The sequence below is a fragment of the Ranitomeya variabilis genome, chromosome 7 (assembly GCF_051348905.1).
Source record: "Ranitomeya variabilis isolate aRanVar5 chromosome 7, aRanVar5.hap1, whole genome shotgun sequence".
In the NCBI taxonomy this organism is placed as follows: domain Eukaryota; kingdom Metazoa; phylum Chordata; class Amphibia; order Anura; family Dendrobatidae; genus Ranitomeya; species Ranitomeya variabilis.
The window spans coordinates 182,962,665-182,989,657 of NC_135238.1; the positions used below are offsets into that span (position 1 = coordinate 182,962,665).

Here is a 26,993-nt window from a genome sequence, read left to right on the forward strand (position 1 = left end):
ATACCGGCAAGTGAGTTCCGGGTTCTGGCCGCACAGCTGCGACCCCGCCCACCGGCCAGACAGTGCTGAGGAGGGGGATGAGTGACAAGCTCCTCACACACCGCCCCTCCCCCGCCACTGTCCGCCGTAACAGCGCAATGCCGGGGAATGAATGAGCCCCAGGAGCGCAGCACTGGCCCCGCCCACCACTGGCCCTGACCCCGCCCACCCTGCACCACACAGCGGAGCACGGGGGAGAGCGATGAGCCCCGGGGGCACACGGCGCTGACTCCGCCCACCGTGCACCGCACAACGGAGCACAGGGGGGCATCTATGAGCCCCGGGGGCACACGGCGCTGATCCCGCCCACCCCGCCCCACACACAGTAAAAGCCGGGAGATGTATGAGCCCCGGAGGCACGCAGCGCTGACTCCGCCCACCGCACAGCGCTGACTCCGCCCACCCTGCGCCACACACCGGAGCACAGGGGGGGGAGATCTATGAGTCCCGGGGGCACACGGCGATGTCCCCGCACCACACAGTAAAAGCCGGGGGGAGATGTATGAGCCCCCCGGCCGTTATGCACTGACCCCCCCCCCACACACACAGCATGGGGGATGACCGATAAGCCATATGACGGTAACCCCGCCCCCTCCTTACACGGTCCCGTTGTAGGCATTCGGACCGGTTTTTAACGATTTTTTTCGGACGGTCAGCCTCCGGGGGGCGCCCTGATCCTAACGCGCACGCTTTCAACTTCGTCTGCGACGAAAAAGTCGCCGTGACCCCTGTTTTCGGGGTGTTTTTTCATCGCAGAGGAATTTAAACGTGTGCGCTAGTATCAGCTCAGGATTCCTCAGCTTTTCCCGCAAAAAACGCATGCGTTTTTTATGCGATATTGCGATTTTTTGCACACTGACCCCTCCCCCCGCCAACCACGGCCCCGTCCTAGTCATTTGCAGCAGTTTATAACCATTTTTTTGCGGTCAGCCTCCGAGGGGCGCCCTGATCCTAACGCGCACGCTTTCAACTTCGTCTGCGATGAAAAAGTCGCCGTGACCCCGGTTTTCGGGGTGTTTTTTCATCGCAGAGGAATTTAAACGCGCGTGTCAGTATCGGCTAAGAGCTCCTCAGATTTCCCCCCAAAAAAAACGCACGCGTGCGGGCTGAAAGTAAGAAACGACAAAAAAAACCGCACACACGATGTCTTATTGCGCTTAGTGCGGTGAGATTTGGGTAAGAAACGTGGAGAACCGCAGTTTCTTACCCAAAACTAGACAGGCAAACAGCACTGAAGGGGAGCCAGGGTCACCGGGCTCTTCGGTGGAGCGCCGCTGCCATCCAGTGGCCGGTCGGCCTTTAAAAAACAGAATGATGACACCTGGTGTTCACTGCGGTACTGCAGTTAAACCTCTAGACCCAGTTCTGGGTAAAGTGCGGATGGGGGGCGGGAAAAGGGGTGGAGAGCTCTAATTCTGGGTAATCTGCGGATTTTTCGACATCGTCCGATTCGCCCGCAATTTTTTTGGGCGGTTCGCGGGGCGGCTGGGAGCCCCCCGGAGGCGCTTAAAGCTCGTTCCCCGGGCGCGCGCTCGACGCAGCGGCAAAAATACAAAAGATCGCGCCGCCGGCCCGAGACCGGAGACGCGCCTCGGGGGCGCCCCCGGCGGTCTGGGGAGCCGGTCGGACCCCGCCCCCGCGGACCCCGCCGGCGCAGCAAGGTCAAGCTGTTGAGGCTTTTCTTCAGAGCCAGGTACCGCTTTTGGATCTCTGTAGTACTAAGTCTGAGTGGTGGGAGATCTTCAAGAAAAGGGTGGCGGGGTTCTTCCATCAGCTCTCGAGCCTCAGAAGCCTGACCAGGCATCGCTTGTATCAGGACCTGAGGAGGAAACTCGAGCAGCTCGTCTCGACTGGAGGTGACCGAGAGGAAATCTCCAGAGTGAAATCTTTACTCAAGGGGTGTCAGTACGATAGGCACGCATCTTTAGTTTTTGAGAGGGACTTCGGGAAGTACCGCTCGCCCGACCCTTACAGAAACTGTAAGATGTCAGTGAGTTGTAAGGTGGTGACAGGACTGATCGATAGTACGGGTTCCCTGAACAGATCCAAATCAGGGATCCTGGAGGTGGTCAGGTCCTTTTACTCACGCCTCTTGAGGAAGAGGGATCTGGATCGAGATGGGATGTCGGCTTTCCTGGCTGAAACTGTTCCTGAGCCAGGAGATGACCCCTCTCATGTTTTGGCCGAGGTAATCAGGGAAGAGGAAGTGAGACTGGCCATTGATGGGCTCCGGCCCAAAAAATCGCCAGGTCCGGATGGCTTAACATCCGAGTTTTACAAGACTTTTAGGGACTCCTTGGTCCCCCTCTTGACTGAGGTGTTTAATGAGTGCCTCTCCTCGGGTGCTCTTCCCAGTTCAATGAGGAAGTCGGCCCTGATTATCTTGTCAAAGGGTAAGGACTCGTCCCGTATCGAGAATTGGCGTCCCATAGCGCTCCTCGATACGGACCGAAAGATTCTGGCAAAGGTGTTGTTTAATCGGCTGGTGAAGTTTGCACCCCGGCTCCTTTCGGGGGCTCAGCACTGTTCTGTTCCAGGCCGCAGTACTTTTAGTGCTGTGCTCGGTGTCCGAGAGGCAGTGGAGCAGGGCATTGCGGGTCGCTGGAAGGGGTACTTGCTGTCCTTAGACCAGGCAAAGGCTTTTGACCGGGTGGATCATGAGTACCTCTGGTCTGTCCTTCTGAGGTATGGTCTGCCGGGGAGGTTTGTCAATTGGTTAAAGACCTTGTATGAGGGGGCTGAGACTTTCCCGCTCGTGAACGGTTGGGTTGGTCACTCTTTTGAGGTGAGCTCCGTGGTCCGTCAGGGCTGTCCTCTGAGCCCACTTTTATACGTGTTCGCGATCGATCCCTTCTTAAGGAGGGTAGATCGTGGACCGTTGGTGGGAGTCGGGATGGACTGGGCAGAGCCGGGGGCCACTCTGAGGGTGGTAGCGTACGCCGATGATGTCTCCCTTTTTGTATCCTCGAGAGAGGAGGCGGATTGGGTCATGTCTGAGGTCGTGCGCTACTCGGAGGCATCCGGGTCCATGATCAACCGGGAAAAGTGCGAGAGTCTCTGGCTGGGAGGGGGAGATCCAAGTTTTGATCTCCCGGACACCCTTCCAGGGCCCCAGTCCTCCGCTAAGATCTTAGGCATCAATTTTGGCCCAGGGGACTATCCCCAACAAAATTGGGAAGGCAGGCTCAAGATTGCCGCCCAGAAGGCGGACCAGTGGAAGGGTTGGTCTTTAACCCTGAGGGAAAGGGTCAGCTTGGCCAAGGGTTATTTGCTTCCTTTGTTAATTTACTTGGGCAGTGTCTGCATCTTGCCGGAATCTCTCTGGACGCGGGTCTATAGCCTGTTCTTCCAACTATTATGGGGGAACAGGCTTAACCTAATCAAGAGGGAGGTCACGTACCGCACGAGGAGACTAGGTGGGTTGGGTATGGTCAACCCAGTGGTGTTCTTAGTGAACACCTTTCTTAAGACCAACATTGCCAACATCTGGACAGAGAGGGCTCCTCCGTGGGTATTCTCCTGCAGGGGATGGTTTCGGCCTTTCTTCCAGGAATGGGAGACAGGAGGGCAGGTGAAGGACCTACGAACACCACATGGACATCTCCCGGCTTATGCTACCCCGGCTCTGAAGGTGATCCGCCGGTGGGGTCTGGGAATGTGGGAAATCAGGACCATGTCGAGGAAATCCCTTGACAGTAGGGTCCTGTTGACCCATTTCCAGAAGCCCCTGGTGCTCAGAGATTGCCCAGGCCGGGATCTGGAGGGGGGGCTCGGGTTGTTAAATTCTTCACGGATCCCCTCGAAGTTTTGGGACTTGGCCTGGCGCTGCTTCCACGGGAGGCTGTATGTGAGGGACAATCTGAAGTACAGGAACTCTGATGATCGGGGTTGTCCCCGTGAAGAGTGTGGCGACATGCTGGAAAGCATGGAGCACTTCCTCCTTCAGTGTCCCTTTAATGCAGGGGTCTATAACCGGGTGGGTGCTTCCATAGGCTGGCCTAGGCTGGCATCCCTTTCCTATCCGGAGTGGGATTATGGGGCATTCAGATCCCTTGGTGGCCGAGATCGGGGCACTTTATTCCTAGTTAGTGTAGTTGTTAGGTTCTACACCTGGAATGCACGGTGCCTAGTTTCAATACAGCATAAAACCCTCCCCCGGGTGAGGTGGTTAGTAACATCTTGGGTGACCTGGGTAAGGTGCGCTCTTTGGAGTTCGGGAGGCTGGGTGCGAGGAGGGCCTCTTGGCTTTGGAGGGGTCTCTCCTTTTAATACGTACCCGAGGGAAAGCTTGGTTTGAGTGATTAGGGAAAGCTTCCTAGGATTTGGGAGGCCGGGTATGAGGAGGGCCTCTTCACTTTGGAGGGGTCTCTCTTTTTACTCTAGGGACAGACTGGTTGTGTGATTGGGATAGGGAGAGATAAGGTGGTGTGGGGTGTTGAGGGACAGTTATTTAGGGATAGATAGGGGCAGGGAGGGACAGTATTAGGGATAGGTAGATAGTTAGCATTGTTAAGTTAGGTAGAATAGGGATAGGTAGGGGCAGGTAGGGATAGTTAGGGTCAGCTTTTTGAGGGACAGCCTTAGTTGGGTAGGGACAGGGTGTTTGTGTTGGTGTTAGGGTCAGGGCCTCTCCAGACTCCTTTCCCGGTGGTGGGCTGATGTGTGGCACGATTAGCTTTTTGTTTTGTTTCTGGTGAAAATATATGGATTTTGGGCTTGCAGGTGCTGAACTTGGGCCTTACAGGTTTCAGTTATTGTTTTGTTTCGTGATATGATGGTATAACATATTGATGCTAGTTATGTTCTGTAAAGTGTTGCTGTTTATTTGTTTGATACCATGTGTGTAATTTTTCTTGTGTTTTTGTGCTTTATGTGTGCATAGTTAGTATGATGTGGGGGGGTGTAGTTTAGGTTGGGTGGGGGGTGTATGTTGGGGGTTGTAAAGGGGCATATGGACCCTGGAAAACATTTTGAGAAAATTATAAGTGTATGAACTTACATGGACCCGTAGTGTTTGTAAAACGGAAAAAAAAGGAAGAAAAAAAAAAAATTTTGTTTTGCGTTATAAGGGCATGAACTTACATGGACCTGTGGTGTTTTGTAAAAGGCATGGACTAATCATGGACCTATGATTGCAGTGCGGGTGGCGGGAAAAAAGAAAAAAAAAAAAAAAAAGTGTTTTGTGTATATATTAGGGTTAAGTTGTATATATTAGGATTAAACTTAGTTTTTGCGGCCAGTGAGGCCATCTATTCTTTTGGGCAGTATGGGCCAGACTTTTATTTTTTCCTTTTTGAGTATGAATGGGGGAGGTGTGAATGTGGATGAGTGGGTTTAAATTAATGTTTTCTTTTTATTTTCTTTTAGAGTATGCATAGGGAGGTTCCTGCTGGGGGTCCTTTTCAAGCTGAATAAGTTTTAAAGGACGCAAGCATTGTTTATGGACAATAGTCTAATGGACATCTTCAAGGCTGGTTTTTAAGTTAATTTTGTTTTGTTTCCCCATTTTATGATTATTTATTTGATGTTGTTTTGTATATGTTTTTTGTACTTTAATAAAAAAAAGAGTTCCTGAAGGAACTACAGATAGTGCTTTGGAATGGTGCCCTGGTTGCCCCTGCAAGACTTTCACACTTGGGTGCCCCTCAGGCGCTGGTTTGGTAGTTGTAGCCCCTCAGGGTTGAGGCCACTCTGGGTCCGATTTGGTGGTCGGGTCACTCTGGGTCCGATTTGGCGGGCGGGGGGGCACTCTGGGTCCGATTTGGCGGGCGGGGGGGCACTCTGGGTCGGATTTGGCGGGCGGGGGGGGCACTCGGGGTCCGATTTGGCGGGCGGGGGGGCACTCGGGGTCCGAATTTTGGGCGGGGGCACTGGGTCCGATTAGATGGGCGGGGTCACTCAGGTTTGATGGGCGGGGGCACTGGGTCCGATTTGGTGGGCGGGGGCACTGGGTCCGATTTGGTGGGCGGGGGCACCTCAGGGACCGATTAGATGGGCGATTTGGTGAGCGGGGCAATAATTATAATAAGAATACAGATAGTGCTTTGGAATTGTGCTGTGCTATCACTTTAAGAGCTGATATTATCTGGCAAAACTGTGCTGGTGTGGTCATGTACAGTTCGTAGGCGTTGGCATAGTAACTGGGCCTGACTGCGCATATCAATGAGCTAATCAGCCAGGTGGCAGTTACATTTCAAATTGCCTCAGAAACCCGGCCATTATAACCTATGGGAAAATTTCCCTATTAAAATGCATTACAATGAGGGGGAAAAAAAATTTCAAACGCAAATTGCGCCAAAACTACTAATCCGATCGACACGAAAAATACTTAGCACACCTCTTGGGGACGCTGGCTTCGAAATGACGCCTCACTGGAGTCTGAGTGAAGCGGTTCGGGCCGCATTACGTGCGGACTGAATAATAATAATAATAAGGAGAAGAAGTTATCCACGATCGGATTACAATATAGTGCTTTGTTCCAAAGCACTATAATAATAAGAAGTTATCCACGATCGGATTACAATATAGTGCTTTGTTCCAAAGCACTATAAAAATAAAACTGTTCTGTATCCATATACACATACACTATGTATGTAGCAACTGCGGCCTCCATATATCATGCCCTATTCTCCCTATCAGCTGCTAGGAATATTTCTGGAGAATCTATGCCGATTACTCACTTTCCACCGGATTTTTCGTTTTTTGGGGGTTTTTTTGTAATCCAAAAGCAGCAAAACTGACAATTCCATAAGTGTTGGGTCCGGAATAAGGAAAAGAAAAAAAAAAAAAAAAAAAAAGGACAAAAAAAGGGTATAATAAAACAGCATGACGGCGCTCAGTCGAGGATCATGGCGGACAAGGCATTGAGATCCCTCATGTACGGATGTGCGGACAGGATCTGGTTGATTTTCTCCCCTTGTTGGGATTCAGGAAATATTTTTAGGAGCGAGTCTTTTAGCAATAATGTCTCCTGAGGAGTCCTCTTTGGGGGGACGACGGCCTGCGGGCACAGGATGTTCTGGATGGTTGGACTGAATGTGGGTTTTTTGTCTATGGGTAGGAAACCTCTGGGACGGGAGTGATCGATGCCTGTTGGGAAATTCCCAGAAACGGAGATGTCATTGCTGGGAAAAAACACTCCGCTGTCCGATGGGCGAGGAGTGAGAGGGTAAACTCTGGGGAAAGGGGAGAGAACAAACAAGTTGTGTCAGTACAACATATAGAAATAAGGAAACATATACACCCCATCCCGATTCTGCCCTAAATCCTAAGAGTGCGGAGACTGTAAGGCCACGTTCACACTTTGCGGCCTGTTCTGCGGGTTAATCCCGCAGCGGAATTGATAAATCTGCAGGGCAAAACCGCTGCGGTTATCCCAGCAGATTTATCGCGGTTTGTTCTGCGGTTTCTGCTGCGGGATTACTCCTATACTATTGATGCTGCATATGCAGCAATATGCACATCAATAGTAATGTAAAAAATAATAAAAATTGGCTATACTCACCCTCTGACGTCGCGATCTCCTCAGTGCTGCAGGCGGCTGTGCCGACAAGGAACTTCGTGACGTCACGGTCATGTGACCGCGGCGTCATCACGGTCATGTGACCGCGACGTCACCACAGGTCCTGCAAGCACAGCAACTGAGACCGGACGCCGCGGGCAGCGCTGAGAGGTGAGTATGTCAAGGTGAAAATATCATATACACTGTATGTGTCACACTTGCTAGTGTCTCAGCCGTTATTGGTTTGTCTGTGGTCTCTTTGGGTCCGGGAGGTGACCGATCGAGTGGTGAGATCGAACGCGATCCTGTGCCACGCTCTGAACCAGCAACTGAGAGACGTCGCATCCTGTGCGATCTCTGTACACCACACCTCCTTTACCGGTCATTGCACTCCATTCAACCATCCTACCCGTGACTATTGTCTAGTAGTGAAGTGGACTGAAAGATTGAGCCAGTTGTAGATTGTGGGGCAGCTTACAGAAAGGGATAGGAGACGCAGCCTCTGTGATATTGTACTAACCGGTAATTAAGACGTCCCAAGTCAGGGACCACCAGAATTTTGAGTACAAATAGGTAATTAAGACGTCCCGGAACGGGACCACCAGAAACAGGTAATTAAGACGCTCCGTACGGGACCACCAGAATTTTTGTGGAGGGCTCTCACTAGGAGACCGCCTCCCGACTGTTTGGGATATCGTGGCAGGATAGTCTGTTAATCACTGTGTTCAGGTTAGGGACAGGAAACATTGAGCGCGAGGCTCTTTTCCTAGTACGTCGAACGTGAGGCTCCGTACTGTGGAACACAGTGTTGAAGATCGCTGCCAGTGGCCTACTGCAGGAGGCCATAGTATCCTGGGAGCCAAGCTGCGTATCTTAAAGTAGAAGTCCGTGCCCCACAAGTTAGATGAGGATGCTGTGGAAGTCAAGACAATGGTTACGGGAGGGCAAGAGACAGTCAAGAAGCTTATCTGCGAGTTGCGCGGAGCTTAAAGAACAAAGGATGAAAATAGGTTGGTGGAGAATCGGAGAATATAGAGCCCGTATTTGGTTATAAAATGCCTTTGAACTGTGATCTTACAGATTGTAAAATGGCCGCCGTGCCACTGGTGATGAAAATGCAGTCTCAGCCAGCGCCCTGTAATGGCGGCGGAAAGAGATTTCCAGAAGCATAGGTGTGTCCTGTTTGTGTTGTGCAGAATCCAACCTGGGTGGAGACCTGTCTTGTGTGTGCGTACGGACCGTCCTTGGGGCTCCGTCCAGACCACGGAGGATTATAGGAAAGTTTTGTAGAAATTAAGTCTGAAAACTGCCGTAATTTGTTACTTTGTAGAGGATACGGAGCTTTGTATCAGTGCTATGTAGTGTAGGGAAGGGGGGCAAACATCTGGGCTCTTGCTCTCCCTTCAGCGGTGAAGAATGCAGTGGAAGTTCTTATCTCCGTGTTACTAGAAGGGAGGGGCTGTGTGAACCCCTGCGCGACCTGCCTGCAATTCTTCCCCTCGGTGCTGTGGGCTAGAGGGGGGGGGGGGGGGGGGGTGCGGGCCATGTATTGCATTCCAAAGTTTTCTTTGTCCTTGGTTTAGTCAAAAGAATTTAGCCCAGCAGAAAAGACAGGGGTTAAATCACTAGCCGTAGTAGTTCTTGCTCGCTCACTGGCCCCCACCGTTGCAGCTGCGAGATCAGTGTTTCTTATCTCTATGTAACAGACTCCAACTCCAGTTCTCCCACCTTATATGAATTCAGTCCCCTACTCAAATATTTCTTTTAACCCTATGTCTCCAGACTGCCTTGCAGACAGAGCTCATCTATGCAGGATATGTTATAGGTGTGCTGACTCAGCTTCATGGAGACAAACAGAGACCTGTTGCTTATTACAGCGGCCACCTGGATAAAGTGGCGAGAGAAAGCCCTCCTGTGTTCGAGCTGTGTTGTCTGTCCAGCTGTTGCTACACAAATCTTCAGAGATTGTTTTGGATCACCCACTGATGGTCCACACCCCACCCGGCCAACCCCCTGTGTACCGGCTGGTACAAGATCTACAGGCATTTAATGCAGTTACTGTTCCAGAAACTCCGGTGGTGCCTAAGCCACATACTCTTTTGTCCCAGATATCTCAGGATGCTGCTTGGTTCATAGTTATCGATCTTGCCAATGCTTCTTCAGCATTCCATTACACCCAGATTGCCAGTTCTGTTTGCATTCATTTATCAGGGATGACAATTGACGTGGACAGTTATGCCAAAGGGGGGCCAGTCATAGCCCAAGAGTGTCAGGTCTACCTTGCCGTTTATGGCCCCTTGCATCCAGGAGAGGCTATGGCCACCCCACACGATGTATATAGTATCCCTAATCAGGTACAACCTAGCCACATGTCCATGGCTAGACAGCTGCGACTTCAGTGTGCTATTCTCATGCCTACTAATGTGATTTTGAAAAGGTGCACTGTCCTGAACCCCGCTACTTTTCTCCTAGTTCCCCTGGATCCAAAGGGGGGAGGAGTAGGTGACATGAGCAAGGACACTTTTTTTCTTTCTAGAATGGATCCAGAGGAACAAGATTAGGTTTCCAAATTATATGATTGTCTAGAATTGATGTCTCAGGAAACGGCTGGTCTCTAGTGTGCCTATTCTAATGCTGATTTTGAGCTTTTTGTAGATGGATCCCGTCACCAAGATGACCGAGGACGCTACTGTACCAGATATGCTGTGGTCTCAGAACATGAGGTAATCAAGGCAGAGTCAATGCCAGCTCATATGTCTGCACAAGAAGCAGAAGCTCAAGGCGCTTACAGAAGCGTGCAAACTAGCAGAAGGTAAGACTGTAAATATCTACACTGATTCCAGGTATGCTTTTGGCATTATACACGATTATGGGCCTATCTGGAGAGCCAGGGCTTTCCTGACAGCAAATGGCCACCCCTTTAAACGTGCTGAGGCAGTCCAGCAACTTATGAATGCACTACAGTTTCCCACCCAAGCAGGCAGGCATCATAAAGGTAAAGGCACATAGCAAAGGCACTGATGGACGGACAAAAGGGTAACGCACTGGCAGACCAGGTTGCGAAGAAAGCAGCAAGCACTCCTGTAGCCTCTCAAGTACATCACCTAGACACCCCACCATCTCCACTTGTGTTGAAAGACATCTTAGCCCGGTTACAAGAACAGGCAAGTAAGGAGGAGAAAAATAGGTGGCAAAAGATAGGGGCTTGCTCTGATACCGTTACTGGACTATGGGGGAGGGGTAAAAAGGTCTGCCTACCACAGGTACTGTACCCAATGATGGCACAGGTTCTGCACGGGAATGTGCACCACTCGAAGACGGCCATGTGTGACACCCTACAGAAACAATGGATTGCCCCCGGGTTTTCCACCTGCGCAGAAAGGCAGGTACAGAGCTGCATGATATGTGCCACACATAATCAGAGTAGGACAGTGAAAACCCCATCCAAACACACTCCCCGGCCCCTTTAACCAATTCCAGAGACTGCAGAATGATTATATTCAGTTACCCAGGGTAGGGACGTATGAGTATGTGTTGGTCTGCATTGATTTATTTTCAGGTTGGCCAGAAGCCTACCCAGTTGCCAAAGCTACGGCTAGGACAACGGCGAAGAAACTGATGGCTGAGATCATATGCAGGTATGGAGTTCCTGAAGTCATTGAAAGCGATCGGAGTTCCTATTTTACTGGAGAGATCATGTCAGAGGTAATGGCAGCACTGGGGGTAAGTCAAGCATTGCATACTCCATCCACAGAGTAGTGGAAAAGTGGAGAGACTAAATGGAACTCTTAAGCTTAAAATCCAGAAGGCAATGGCAGAGACTGGTAAACCACGGACAGAATGCCTTCCTCTAGCTTTATTTTCAGTAAGATATACCTCAAACAGGAGGACAGGACTGTCACCGTATGAGATTCTGTTTGGCAGGGGCCCCAATTTTGAATGTTTCTTTCCACAACAGTTGCAGCTCAAGTACCGGGACTTGACTAGCTATGTGCAGGCCTTACATGGACACCTTGCCAGAGTGCATTTAACCGTTTTCAGTTCTTTTCCAGACCCAGACAAGGTTCCTGGACACCATCCCTTTGTGCCAGGAGACCTGGTGTATGTGAAAAAGTTTGTGCGCAGAGATTGTCTCCAGCCGAGATTTGAAGGACCTCACACAGTGATCCTGGTCACCCCCACTGCAGTAAAACTTGAAGGAAAGAGCACCTGGATCCACGCCTCACACTGTAAAAGAGACCGAACCAGTGTTTAGTCACAAAAGTGACTGAAGGGAAATGTTGCTGTTGTTTTTGATCCTGGAACTGAGGGCTATCCTCGCCCCTACCTCTTCGGCCCCTATTGTAAATATAAGAATTCTGGTCCCACTATTCTCTGGGGAAACCGGACAGCCCCGGCAAATATCTGGCGATTTGATTTTTGTGATGTAGTCAAGTGCCCCGAGACTGAACGGGTTGTAGAGGGGATCATCCAGTTTAATATGTGTGTTACCAGAAATGACAACGATAATTGTTATTATTGGACTGATGCCGCCTGGAATACGGGGGATGATTGGGGATATAAACCTAGTGAAGCCATGTTCTCTAAGGATAGGACGGGTAGGATTCTCCGTGAGAAAATGCATCTAACAGCCCTTCTGCAACCACTTAGAGGCTGTAAATGGGGTAGAAGTCGTCACCCCCTCCTCCTAAATCTTGAAAACCCCCAATCTGCTGATCTGCAGACGTTTGTACTAGGAAGGCATTTTAATTATGTATTTAATAGTGGATGCCATGGGTATTTAGGCCATGTACAGCTCCAGGATATTAGCTCTAGACCAACCATGACCCCTGTTACCAGTACAGCTAAAACAAGCCCAGGTGAGCGTTTGAAAAATGTAGTCAATGAAGTGATCCCCATTCCAGGTCTCAGTTGGCGAGAGGTTTTCTCCATAGAAACACAAACAGCCCCAAGGAAAAACCTATGGTTAGAATGGGTGAGATACAATGTAAGAGTCCAGAATATCTCTGTAGGATGTATTGCTTGTGCTGCTGCGAATACACATCTGTACACACATGCATTGCTTTTCCTGATGACAACACCATTGTCTGTGTCATGAATCTGTTGAAAGGTCTGAAGTCCACTGATTGCCCAGATTATGTCCCACTATTTCATAAGGAACCTAAACTAAAGGTCCCAGGAGAAGTAACCGTATTAGCTGACAATTACACCTGTTATAAATCCCACGACACCACAGGTACACCAGTAGGGATCTTCAAGACAGGTTTCTGCAAGGAGAACAGTTTCTTAGATACTGATTTGCTAATTAAACATACACAATATATGTACACCAAAGATACCTGATGAACCTACCAGAAAGAGGAGAAGTCTCGATCAGCTCCATATGAGTTATGAAGAAGATCCACTAGTATATATTGATGCCATTGGAGTGCCAAGGGGGGTGCCTGACCAATTTAAAGCCCAGAACCAGATTTATGCCGGCATTGCTTCTATAATCCCACAGGTGCAGATTAATAAAAATGTTGAATGGATCAATAATATATATATTACAGAGAACAAAGATTTGTTAATTATAGCTGTGATGCCTTTCAGGATATAGTTGAGGACTTGGGCCCTAACACTTGTATGACTCGTGCTGCAACCCGACCTAAGAGAATTACACTGAATCCTGTCCAGACAAGATCACATGTAGTGATATAAGAAGCTGACACAGGATTGTGGTTGGCGGATAGTGGGGACATTAACTTTTAGGAGTAGGCTGACAGTAATCCTTTTGGGAAGGAGCTGTAGACCAGCATGTCATGTCACTCCCCACCACCAGAGAACCAACCACATCAGGTAGGGTAAGACAGATACAGGAGTATTATCCCTGGAGGCCCTCTGACTAGCTAGCTATGCAAAAATAATTGGCTGACCCTGAGAACCAACCTTTCTCATTCTACAGACAAATAATGACCATATGATGGACATATTAAGTGCACCTAGGCAGGCCTAGGTAGTTAGTGAGCACAAAAACAGGTGACGTGCTAGGACGCAAATTAAGATTTTCTACAGATGTGACAAAGGAGAGAGTGTAGAGCTATACTTTGGACGGTTACAGCGGAAATGGGAAGACATGGAGTACAGTCCCATAAACCCACTTGATGTTAGAGTATTGGTAAATACATTCATTGACGGTATGACCAAAGATATACGAGACAAAATATATACAGCCAGACCTGAATGGCGAAATGTAGATCCGAAAGACCTGAAGGTTTCTAAAGAAGTTGAACAAATTAGGACAATAAGACGACGTGTCGTGTATGCTGGAGCAGACACATTTTTCTTCTCCAATTGGTTAGGTGGTATCAAGGGATTCCTTCAATAAGTTTGTTTAGTACTGATTGCCCTCCTCATAATTGAATCGATAATCCTCTGTTGTGTTATTCCTTTGTACAAAAAGATTATTGCCAAAGCAACTCCGACTGACACCTTTCTCAATCAAGAAGAAGACCCACCAGAGTACAATGGTACTGATCCAGGGGAGATCCCTAAGTACATTCCTCTCAAGAGAGTAGACAGAACCCCCCCATTCTCAGATGATGCCAAGAGATTTAGTTTAGGGACAGTGGGAGAACTCCATGTGAGGTTAGTGAAGGGTTCAGTTGCCTGGAGGCCTCTCGCTAGGGGAGAGCTTCTGAGGTGTCTGGATGAAGAAATCCACCTCCCCTTTTCCCATCACATGGACAGTCTCGAAGGATCCTTCTTTAAGGGAAAAACTTAGTGTTTAGGGGGGATTGTCAAGGTGAAAATATATATCTTTATACTCTTTTTGTACTGCTATACTTTTATACTGTGAAACAATAAGTTTTTCCTATTTGCTAGCTAAAGCAAATGTAATTGTATTTAAAGATGGCCGCCAGAGTTCAGTTTCGTTTCCCTTTAGTGTCTGGAGACATAACTTTCATTTCTTCAGAATCGAAACTCAGGAATGTGAAGAAAGGGAGGATTCACCAGAAGACGTCAGGACAAATCAGGAAGACTGGATGCTAGCTTAAACCCCGCCCAATGCACGCCTTCCCCTAACACTCAATATAGTATTGTGTATTGTAGAATAAAGCCAGTTGGTGTGACCGCTGCAGACATGTGTGGATGCACGGGGCATTAACTAAGTTTGAACCAGCTACCTGTCTGATTTATTCTTATCCGGTACCAGATGCCCTGCACACATATTAATTTGGAATGACTGGTGAAGGAAGGGTATATTGTCGTTTTACGACCCCGACAAGTATAGCATTATTTTTTATTTTAATTCTTTTTTTTACACCAAAATATGGTTCCCAGGGCCTGGAGGAGAGTCTCCTCTCCTCCACCCCGGGTACCATCGGCACATTATCCGCTTAACTTCCCGCAAATTGGGCACAGCCCCATGCGGAAAGTGAGTGGATCAATGCATTTCTATGGGTGCAGAATCGCTGCGATTCTGCACCAAGAAGTGACATGCTCCTTTTTTTCCGCAGAAAAGCCGTGCGGCTTTTTCCGCGGAAATCCGCAGCGTGGGCACAGCGGGTTTTGTTTTCCATAGGGTAACATTGTACTGTACCCTGCATGGAAAACTGCTGCGGATCCGCAGTGTCAAATCCGCTGCGGATCCGCGGCAAAACCCGCAAAGTGTGAACATAGCCTAAGGCCGAGAGTGGAAATGACGGAGGAATCGGCTGCAGCAAAATCCGCATTGGAGCACAGTGCCATCTGCAAAAAGCGCAGAGATGATTGGAGACCAGAAATAAACCAGAGCCAAAAAAATAAATAAAAGCCCTATTTGGCTGAAAAGCTTTTAATGTGCTTTTAATATTTTTAATAAACAAGACACAAACACAGAGGAGGACAGGGGCGCTTTGATGGGCAGGTGTGTCAGTCTGCTGGTCCCAGTATAGTAACCGCACTGGAGGTCGTCAGTAATTATAAGGTATGTGCCTCCGCATCACCCTGAAAAATCAAATCAAGGCACAAAATAGAGAGTCTTGGAAGTTTACCTTTTAATTCCTCATCCTACGAATGGAGGGTAAAAGGACACGTGGAGACATGGCGAGACCTCTCACCTGTGCTCGGTCCTTGCTGAGGAAATTATCCAGGTTTGGGCCATGTCGTCCCAGTGGGTCATCCGGGATCATGAAAATGTCGCCAACAAATATAAACTGTAATAATCTGAAGAGATAGAAAAAACACGAAACTGAGAAATCTGCGGAGTCCACACCGAGCCACTAGCGTCCGGTAAGGGCACAGGACCGGGCACGGTCTGGCAGGTATTGTGCACCTATCCCACGCCTTGTGAATGTGTACAATATCTGCTGATCACGCTCGGATCCTCTGCCCACCCGCCTCTGGGTGCAGAGTGAGCAGAGGAGGTATAACCCTGACTGCAGCAGAGGTAACACTGTGCAGGATCTGCAGCACGGAGGCGGCGGAGCACTACATCCATTCTCAGGATCAGTAAGTGCTGACGTATCCGATCAATATCCCACCAATTACTGAAATGAAAAAATCACGGATCTCCGCACCCAGAGAACAAGGAGCACCGACCTTTCCTTTATAATCTTGGTCCATGCCAGAGATTCCACCACAAACTCTCGGAGATTGTCATTTGTGACTATGATCCCTCCCGTCTTTTCAGCCAAGTGCAGCAGGAACCTGCAGGACAAGAAGAAATAGAGTTTACCCCGGAGCCGAACATCGCACGTCATACCCGAGACCCTAACGTGCGGATATCTAATGCACGGCTGCAGGAGGATGATTAGTTAGTACGGGGCAACGAGACGACGCCATGGGGGGAGAGGTACGTGCCGACGCCATGAGGGTGGGGGGAGAGATACGTGCCCATGCCACGAGGGTGGGGGAGAGATAAGTGCCAACGCCACGGGGGTGGGAGGAGAGATACGTGCCGACGCCATGGGGGTGGGAGGAGAGATACGTGCCGACGCCACGGGGGTGGGAGGAGAGATACGTGCCGACGCCACGAGGGTGGGGGGAGAGATACGTGCCGACGCCAAGAGGGTGGGGGGAGAGATACGTGCCGACGCCAAGAGGGTGGGAGGAAACATACGTGCCGACGCCACGGGGGTGGGGGGAGAGATACGTGCCGACGCCATGAGGGTGGGGGGAGAGATACGTGCCGACGCCACGAGGGTGTGGGGAGAGATACGTGCCAACGCCACGAGTGTGGGGGGAAACATACGTGCCAATGCCATGGGGGTGGGGGGAGAGATACGTGCGAAGACCTACACACCTGTCATCGTGAGAGCAGATTTGGGAGCCCAGCATGGTCCTTGAGGGGGTGAACGATAGGATTCCCAGCTCTTCCAGCTGCTGGAGGAAGTGCTGCTCTGTAGAAATGTAGAAAGGGAAACACAATGGTCATGTGTTAGTACGGCTGCAATTAAAGGGGCCATCCACGATTTATATACTGACAACCTATTGAAGGTAAAGGGCTGGGCTGCAGTTCCTGAGAATAGCCACTACACAGTGTATGGCGCTGTTGTGTTCACCATCTACATCCAGGAACTGCAATCGGGTGATTGGTCGAAATGTCAGACCATGGACCCCCCACTACCTTTGTACTGAAGACCACTGGAAGGAAGTAGGGGTGGAGGGGTGCAGAGTGTCTCGCACAGCTTATTCTGCTTTCCTTCCACACATGCACGCTCACTGGAGTGTGTACCGGGTGTACACATCTGGGGCTGTAATGAAGAAAGAGCTCACAGACCTTACACACACATCAGTGACATGTGACGGCACCCGTTACCTGTAATGTTGGGGTCTCGCTTCGTCCTCCAGTGAGGAACAAACACTGTTATATTCCGGTGTCCTTTATTCCAGAAATATTCTACGGCGATCGCGATTCCCCGACAGGAAAAGAACTTACGTAACCCGTGACTGCAAGAAGTAGAAAGTGTGAGACAACACCGACCCCATAATCAGGTCACCACGGGACAATCATCAATCTGGACAATCATGGGCTCATAGATAGCACCCGGATAATACGGCACAGGACGTAACCCAGTATCAGTGCAGGGTCAGGAATGTACAGTGGGTACGGAAAGTATTCAGACCCCTTTATATTTTTCACTCTGTTTCATTGCAGCCATTTGGTAAATTAAAAAAAAGTTAATTTTTTCTCATTAATGTACATTCTGCACCCCATCTTAACTGAAAAAACAAAACAAAAAAAAATGTAGTAATTTTTGCAAAATTATTAAAAAAGAAAAACTGATATATTACAGCGATGGCGAGAGCGAGCCACCGCCGCCCCAATGACGACGTCTATCCACAGAAGTTTTGGTTTCAGTATTTCTCAGGTTTCTATATGCGGAGGCTCCGTCTCCTCAGACAGGGTCACGTTCTTTCTTGTATTGGGACTCACTAAACGCTTTACTGGTCTTCAATGTGTTGTGATGGGAGTACAGTCATTACACAGCCGGCGGAGAGGAGGGAAGCGCTGACTCTGTACTCACGAGTTTCTATTATGTGAGTCATCCTGTCCACCTTCCAATACAAGAGCCCCGAAAAAAAAGTGCGGTGACATTCAGCAGCACCCAGAGAGCGCCCCGTGGCCAAAATCCGGCTGCACCCCAAGAAAGCACCGCTGCCACATCCGGCTGCACCCCAAGAGCACCCCACTGCCACATCCAATGGCACCCCAAGAAAGAACCACATGCCACATCCAGCAGCAGCCCAACGGCGCCCCGCTGCTACACCCGGCTGCACCCCAAAAGCACCCCGCTGCCACACCCGGCTGCACCCCAAAAGCACCCCGCTGCCACACCCGGCTGCACCCCAAAAGCGCCCCACTGCCACACCCTACTGCACCCCGCTGCCAAACCCGGCTGCACCCCAAAAGTGCCCCGCTGCCACACCCTGCTGCATCCCCAAAAATCGCCCTGCTACCACACCCCAAAAGCGCCCCGCTGCCACATCCGGCTGCACCCCAAAAGCGCCCCCGCTGCCACATCCGGCTGCACCCCAAGAGCGCCCCACTCCCACATCCGTCTGCACCCTAAGAGCTCCCCGCTTCCACATCCGGCTGCACCCTAAGAGCACCCCGCTGCCACGTCCAGCTGCACCCTAAGAGCTCCCAGCTTCCACATCAGGCTGCACCTTAAGAGCTCCCAGCTTCCACATCAGGCTGCACCCCAAGAGCTCCCCCCCACCCAGCTGCACCCCAAGAGCGCCCCACTGCCACCTCCGGCTGCACCCTAAGAGCGCCCCACTTCCACATCCGGCTGCACCCCAACAGCACCCCGCTTCCACATCCAACTGCACCCTAAGAGCACCCTGCTGCCAAATCCGCCACCGCCCTGAGTGTACCCCGCTGCCACATCCCGTGACATCCTGAGAGTGCCCTGTTGCAACATCCTGTGGTGTCCTGAATGCGCCCCACTGCGACATCCGGTGGGACCCCGAGAAAGCATCGCATACATCTGGCAGTGTCCTGAGTGTGGTGTCCTGCGACATCCAGCAGCGCCCCGAGAGAGACCCGCTGCAACATCAGGCGACATCTTACATCTGATACACAATACGGGTATTTCGTGCTAAAAGCTTACCAAGTTGCTTTTGTTATTTTTAAGTTTTGGCGCAGATACTTAAAAAAATTGGTGTAATAAGTCGCATAAAACACTGATAAATTTTCTGCCCAAATTTAAGACAAAGATATGTCACAATAAAAACAAAATCCTGGGTGCACAGGACAGGAATATAACGAGCGCTGCTCCAGCCCCGCACAGGAATATAACGAGCGCTGCTCCAGCCCCGCACAGGAATATAACGAGCGCTGCTCCAGCCCCGCACAGGAATATAACGAGCGCTGCTCCAGCCTCGCACAGGAATATAACGAGCGCTGCTCCAGCCACGCACAGGAATATAACGAGCGCTGCTCCAGCCCCGCACAGGAATATAAGAAGTGCTGCTCCTGCATTGCACAGTAATATAACGAGCGCTGCTCCTGCATTGCACAGTAATATAATGAGTACTGCTCCTGCATTGCACAATAATATAACGAACGCTGCTCCTGCACAGTAATATAATGAGCGCTGCTCCTGACATGCACTGTAATTCACCCACCAGTCTGGTAACAAGCACTGACCTGAAAGCGACGTTGCTCCCATCGATGATTATGTGTTTCAGGTCCACTCTCCCCGGCTCATTTTTTAGCTCCAGCCTATAGGGGGTCTTGATGGAGTTGAGGTATATCTGCTCCCCGGTCACCGGCGGGTTGTACTTGTCTGGTCTCACAGATGCCGAGGGCTTCACGTCACTCTGCACAGGTTTCGGTGGATGGGTAGAATTGAAGCATTTTATGGGAATCTGTTTTGTTACCTGCGGCCATGGGAGGACGTTGGAAGGTCCCGGTGTGTCTGGGAATACAATGATATTATTCCTTGGAGGGCTGGAGGCACCTCTTGCAACAAAAGTAAAATTCTTTGGTAAACTACCTTCCGTTCCTGATACTTGAGTCTGAAGTCTTTGAGTAGCTGTTGGGTTGTTCTTCATGACGTTCCCCAAGTCCTCATTGCCGGCTGTGCGTGTCCTGACCAGATCCTCCATCACCTCCTGCCTCAGCTTTGATGCATTACCGTCTTTAGCATTTTGCCGTCTCTCAATATTTGCCGTCGGCACCTTGTTGCTTTCTTTTTCTATCTCATCAAGAAGTTTTAAGATGTCCTCGGACTGCCCCAGCTCACGGATAACCTTCTCAACCACCTCCTTGGAATATCCCATCTTCTTGAAAAAGTTTACAAGGATCTTGTACTCGGATTCGGAGCTCATGGGATCGTATTCGTACATGTCGATCAACGAGTCTTCGCTAGAGTCAGTCATCAGATCTAAGATGGGCAAGTTGGTAGTAGCGACGCTGGCACTTGAGACGGGACCGTCTTTCTGGATGCAGTCTAAGGAGAACGGCTTCTTTGGACATCGATCTTCATTCTCGGAGCATCGCCTCTTTTTGGACAATCTGTCCTGTTGGGTGAGCGACATGAGTGCGGGATGAGCTGCTGTCTCGGGTACACTGGAAAACACAGAATCCAGCTGGCTGGTCAACTCCGTTACGGGGGCCCGAGGTATTTTTCTAGATGCCGGCCGTGAAGTGAAAGTAGAGCACAGCGGTGACGTCACCGCTGTGCTCTGCTTTCACTTTACGGCCGGCAGTCAGTCAGTGCGGGAAGCAGATGGCGAGGGACCTGACGGACACCAGAATGTGAGTATGTACTGTTTTTTTTTTTTTTACATTTACAATGGTAACCAGGGTAAACATCGGGTTACTAAGCGCGGCCCTGCGCTTAGTAACCCGATGTTTACCCCGGTTACAAGCGAACGCATCGTTGGATCAGTGTCACACACACCGCTCCAGCGATGACAGCGGGAGATCCAGCGACGAAAGAAAGTTCCAAACGATCTGGGACACAGCGATATCGTATGGATATCGCTGGAACGTCACGGATCGTGCCGTCGTAGCGACAAAAGTGCCACTGTGAGACGGTACCCTAAGTCCCAAGACCCCTAATCTGTCCGACACCGCCATCCAACCCCCCCCCAGACTCCTCTCTGCCCAACCCCCCCCCCCCCCATGTCCAAATAGTAACGGTCCGCTGAATGAAACTCAAAGACGGCAGAAGTAGATGTTGGCTGCGCTCATATGTCTTTGTTTTCCATCTTTACAGGTACTTAAGGGGAGGTGCGTTCTCAGCCCTGGATGACAGCGCCGCGTGTCACCGTACACAGGAATCCGAGCCTCTGCACCTGACATACAGGTTTGGTGAGACTCCAGCTTCCTCCGTGGGGAATTACGTCTTTAAGACATTCTGACACATGACGCAGAGAAGCTGCGGCTCTGCGACGACTGCTCATCATTTTATGGGGAATTTACAGTAATTTGCTGACACCTGAATGGGTTTTCTGTCAACAAAATAAGGCAGTTCTTGAAGTCGTCGTCTCCTCAAGACATCCCCCCATTAGTGACCCCTCTCCGAGCCAGCACTGCTGAGTAATGTGCCGTGAACCCGGCCCACACACATAGGACAGAAAGGGAGAAAGTCCCACATCAGTACCAGCATCACCCGCAACAACCAGTAGAGCTGTGCTCGGTCTACAATGAAGGGGACTGAACACGGACCCTACACCAAATTACTGGCAGGGAGACTGATTAGGAGTCGGACCCCAAGGACGCTACGAGCGTGCACAGACACCGTCAGACTTTCCCTGCTCCTTTCCCTGTCTGCACCGCACCTTGGCTTTGTGCACCGCTTGTCTTTTCCCTTTAAGTTGCAGCCAGATGCGTCCGGGGTTCTTTCCATTTCCTTGTTCTTCATAGTTAAATTTCTCCAAAGACCCGAGAACGGTGAATATCAACGGGAATAACATACGCACCCGGCAGCGGCTCCGCTGCAATGAGTAGAACTGTTCTCCAGGGGCGGTGAATTTGTCCACCACATCTGCGCCGGGGGTCTCATCTTCTGCCCTGCTCTGCGCGGCCACGTCATCCATCCCTGGTGTTATGATCAGTCCGGAATGGTGCTCATTGTAGACGCTGCGGACCTGCGAGAAGAGATAGAAAACAAACATCAGATTACTCGATCACCAGGAGCCAATCATTACTTGTACAGTGGACAGGTGTGAGGGTACAGCACAAACCACAAACACCGCTGTAACCAGAGGGGGCGCACTGGGGTCCAGGGACAATATGACACCCCGTGAGTGAAAAGTGAACCCAGAAACATCTAATGTTGGGAGAAAACAAGGTAAGGGGCGATTTGCCTTTTCAGAAGGAAATTCCTACTGACTAAGCAGATTCATGGCACACTGTAACAAGGCTGTCACATGCGCTGTCGGCAGAGGTGTCAGACAAAATAGGTGCAGGTAGCGTCAGTAGAATAATCTGCATTATCTCATCCCCTAAACAATATTATGTCAAATAACAAATGAATAATGAAGATGACACCGGAGTGTACAACAACGAGGACACAACGTGCACTGAGAGCTCCACTAGAGGTGAAACACGAGCGTAATAACTGTGAGGGGTGGTATACAGGAGGGTAGTGACGGTGGGGGGCAGTAAACAGCACGGTAGTGACGGAGGGGGGCAGTATACAGCAGGGTAGTGACGGTGGGGGGCAGTATACAGGATGGTAGTGACGGTGGGGGGCAGTATACAGCAGGGTAGTGACGGTGGGGGGGCAGTATACAGCAGGGTAGTGACGGTGGGGGGGCAGTATACAGCAGGGTAGTGACGGTGGGGGGGCAGTATACAGGAGGGCAGTGAAGGTGGGGCACAGTATACAGCAGGGTAGTGACGGTGGGGGGCAGTATACAGCAGGGTAGTGACGGTGGAGGGCAGTATACAGCAGGGTAGTGACGGTGAGCGGGCAGTATACAGGAGGGCAGTGAAGGTGGGGCGCAGTATACAGCAGGGTAATGACGGGGGGAGCAGTATACAGCAGGGTGGTGATGGTAGGGGGCAGTATACTGCAGGGTAGTGACTGTGGAGGGCAGTATACAGCAGGGTAGTGACGGTGGGGGGCAGTATACAGCAGGGTAGTGACTGGGTAGAGGCTAAATCCAAGTCGGCTAAAGGACCTCTGCCCATGTGACCGGAAGGGGCGGTGCCTCTTCCTCCATAGAACAGACAGAGCAGACACGAGGAAGCTGTGGATATCATGGCGGGATTTCGTGCAGGGTTTGGATTTGGAGTGTTTTGTGCAGGATTTGCCTCTTCCTCCATAGAGCAGAGCAGACAGGAGGCGGCTGTGGATGTCATGGCTGGATTTCGAGGATTTTTGTGCAAGATTTGGGGTATTATGGGGGTCATTCTCCAAAGTCATAGATCAGGTAAGTGGGAGTCTGCCTGCAGAAAATGGGGTGATGTTGCTTGCATGGGGCTGCCTGGAGAGAATGGGGTGATGTTGCTTGCATGGGTCTGCCTGGGGAGAATGGGGTGGTGCTGCTTGCATGGGGCTGCCTGGGGGAGAATGGGGTGGTGCTGCTTGCATGGGGCTGCCTGGGGGAGAATGGGGTGGTGCTGCTTGCATGGGGCTGCCTGGGGGAGAATGGGGTGGTGATGCTTGCATGGGGCTGCCTGGGGAGAATGGGGTGGTGATGCTTGCATGGGGCTGCCTGGGGAGAATGGGGTGGTGCTGCTTGCATGGGGCTGCCTGGGGAGAATGGGGTGGTGCTGCTTGCATGGGGCTGCCTGGGGAGAATGGGGTGGTGTTGCTTGCATGGGGCTGCCTGGGGAGAATGGGGTGGTGCTGCTTGCATGGGGCTGCCTGGGGATAATGGGGTGATGCTTGCATGGGGCTGCCTGGGGAGAATGGGGTGATGTTGCTTGCATGGGTCTGCCTGGGGAGAATGGGGTGGTGATGCTTGCATGGGGCTGCCTGGGGAGAATGGGGTGGTGTTGCTTGCATGGGGCTGCTGGGGAGAATGGGGTGGTGTTGCTTGCATGGGGCTGCCTGGGGAGAATGGGGTGGTGTTGCTTGCATGGGGCTGCCTGGGGATAATGGGGTGGTGATGCTTGCATGGGGCTGCCTGGGGAGAATGGGGTGGTGATGCTTGCATGGGGCTGCCTGGGGAGAATGGGGTGGTGATGCTTGCATGGGGCTGCCTGGGGAGAATGGGGTGGTGATGCTTGCATGGGGCTGCCTGGGGAGAATGGGGTGGTGATGCTTGCATGGGGCTGCCTGGGGAGAATGGGGTGGTGATGCTTGCATGGGGCTGCCTGGGGAGAATGGGGTGGTGATGCTTGCATGGGGCTGCCTGGGGAGAATGGGGGGGTGATGCTTGCATGGGGCTGCCTGGGGAGAATGGGGGGATGTTGCTTGCATGGGGCTGCCTGGGGAGAATGGGGGGGATGTTGCTTGCATGGGGCTGCCTGGGGAGAATGGGGGGATGTTGCTTGCATGAGTCTGCCTGGGGAGAATGGGGTGGTGCTGCTTGCATGGGGCTGCCTGGGGGAGAATGGGGTGGTGCTGCTTGCATGGGGCTGCCTGGGGGAGAATAGGGTGGTGCTGCTTGCATGGGGCTGCCTGGGGGAGAATAGGGTGGTGCTGCTTGCATGGGGCTGCCTTGGGGAGAATGGGGTGGTGATGCTTGCATGGGGCTGCCTGGGGAGAATGGGGTGGTGATGCTTGCATGGGGCTGCCTGGGTGAGAATGGGGTGGTGCTGCTTGCATGGGGCTGCCTGGGGGAGAATGGGGTGGTGCTGCTTGCATGGGGCTGCCTGGGGAGGTGATGCTTGCATGGGGCTGCCTGGGGAGAATGGGGGGGGGTGATGCTTGCATGGGGCTGCCTGGGGAGAATGGGGGGGGTGTTGCTTGCATGGGGCTGCCTGGGGAGAATGGGGGGGGATGTTGCTTGCATGGGGCTGCCTGGGGAGAATGGGGGGATGTTGCTTGCATGGGTCTGCCTGGGGAGAATCGGGTGGTGGTGCTTGCATGGGGCTGCCTGGGGAGAATCGGGTGGTGGTGCTTGCATGGGGCTGCATGTGCATGCTGGACGGGGGGGGGGGGTCCGCCTGGGGAGAAGGGGGAGATGTTGTTTGCATGGGACTGCGTGCTGGAGGGGCCTGCCTGGGGAAAGGTGACTGCATGCTGGGGGTCTCAGTGGGAAGGGGGTCATGTTTCTTGCTAGTGGGGCTGGGTGTCTGTTGTGAAGGGGGGCTGCAGGTCTCTGGGGAAGAGAGGCTGTGTGCTGGAGTCTCTGTTAGGAAGGGGGTCATGTTGCCTGCATGGGGGATCTGCGTGCAGGGGGGTCTACCTGCAGAATGGGGCTGATGCTACTCGCATGGGTCTATGTGGTGTGGGGGGCTGATGTCACGTGCTGTGCAGGTCAGTGTGTGTGATGTCACTTGCGGTGGGGGGTGCAGGGAAGTATAGTGCTACGTGTGTGGGGGCGAACAGGGGAGGGGATGAATGATGATGGAGATCTGAGGGATTGATATTACTTGGCATGAGAATCTCTGCCTGATGGTGAGGAGTCGGTCCTGTTAATATTATTAATATTATTGGGGACACATGCTGTCAGGTTGATGACTGACCTATGACCTCTGGGAGCGAAACAGCTTTACAACAATGTCTCCAGATCCCTGGCTTTATTCTCCCCTCGCACGCTGTGCTGCTCAGTATTAGCCCGATGACCACTGGTGTCAGCCACTACTTGTATCCAGTTTTCTGCATGATTTTTTTTTCTGTTTTATTCTAGGTATTCTGACTTTTCCCCATCCTGTGCCCCCCCCCCCCCCCCCCAGAGCAGTGACCTCCCTGCAGATGTCGTTACATCACTGGACTTCTTTTCACCAAGTGGAATGGCGGTGCCTCACCTCCTGCCTCAGCTTTGATGCATTACCGTCTTTAGCATTTTGCCGTCTCTCAATATTTGCCGTCGGCACCTTGTTGCTTTCTTTTTCTATCTCATCAAGAAGTTTTAAGATGTCCTCGGACTGCCCCAGCTCACGGATAACCTTCTCAACCACCTCCTTGGAATATCCCATCTTCTTGAAAAAGTTTACAAGGATCTTGTACTCGGATTCGGAGCTCATGGGATCGTATTCGTACATGTCGATCAACGAGTCTTCGCTAGAGTCAGTCATCAGATCTAAGATGGGCAAGTTGGTAGTAGCGACGCTGGCACTTGAGACGGGACCGTCTTTCTGGATGCAGTCTAAGGAGAACGGCTTCTTTGGACATCGATCTTCATTCTCGGAGCATCGCCTCTTTTTGGACAATCTGTCCTGTTGGGTGAGCGACATGAGTGCGGGATGAGCTGCTGTCTCGGGTACACTGGAAAACACAGAATCCAGCTGGCTGGTCAACTCCGTTACGGGGGCCCGAGGTATTTTTCTAGATGCCGGCCGTGAAGTGAAAGTAGAGCACAGCGGTGACGTCACCGCTGTGCTCTGCTTTCACTTTACGGCCGGCAGTCAGTCAGTGCGGGAAGCAGATGGCGAGGGACCTGACGGACACCAGAATGTGAGTATGTACTGTTTTTTTTTTTTTTTACATTTACGATGGTAACCAGGGTAAACATCGGGTTACTAAGCGCGGCCCTGCGCTTAGTAACCCGATGTTTACCCCGGTTACAAGCGAACGCATCGTTGGATCAGTGTCACACACACCGCTCCAGCGATGACAGCGGGAGATCCAGCGACGAAATAAAGTTCCAAACGATCTGGGACACAGCGATATCGTATGGATATCGCTGGAACGTCACGGATCGTGCCGTCGTAGCGACAAAAGTGCCACTGTGAGACGGTACCCTAAGTCCCAAGACCCCTAATCTGTCCGACACCGCCATCCAACCCCCCCCCCAGACTCCTCTCTGCACAACCCCCCCCCCCCCCCCCCCCCCCATGTCCAAATAGTAACGGTCCGCTGAATGAAACTCAAAGACGGCAGAAGTAGATGTTGGCTGCGCTCATATGTCTTTG

At 51.4% G+C, this 26,993-nt stretch overlaps 1 protein-coding gene across 11 annotated transcripts in view; it reads right to left on the minus strand.

Moving 5' to 3' along the window:
* Positions 1–6,474: 6,474 nt before the first annotated feature.
* LOC143784314 (NEDD4-binding protein 1-like) overlaps positions 6,475–26,993 on the minus strand; it is a 48,258-nt gene continuing 27,739 nt past the window's right edge. For 5 of the 11 annotated variants that reach the window (XM_077272448.1, XM_077272450.1, XM_077272449.1 and 2 more), the window contains 8 exons: positions 25,887–26,346; positions 21,941–22,108; positions 20,008–20,533; positions 19,659–19,929; positions 17,322–17,452; positions 16,806–16,902; positions 16,103–16,210; positions 15,556–15,727 (listed from right to left, as the gene is read on the minus strand). In XM_077272448.1, coding sequence (XP_077128563.1) covers positions 15,559–15,727; positions 16,103–16,210; positions 16,806–16,902; positions 17,322–17,452; positions 19,659–19,929; positions 20,008–20,533; positions 21,941–22,108; positions 25,887–26,346 — 1,930 coding nt within the window. In that variant the 3' untranslated portion in view covers positions 15,556–15,558. Of the gene's footprint in view, positions 7,215–15,329; positions 15,509–15,555; positions 15,728–16,102; positions 16,211–16,805; positions 16,903–17,321; positions 17,453–19,658; positions 19,930–20,007; positions 20,534–21,940; positions 22,109–25,886; positions 26,347–26,993 lie in introns of those variants that run through there. The other 6 variants (XM_077272443.1, XM_077272447.1, XM_077272453.1 and 3 more) reach the window with 4 other exon arrangements.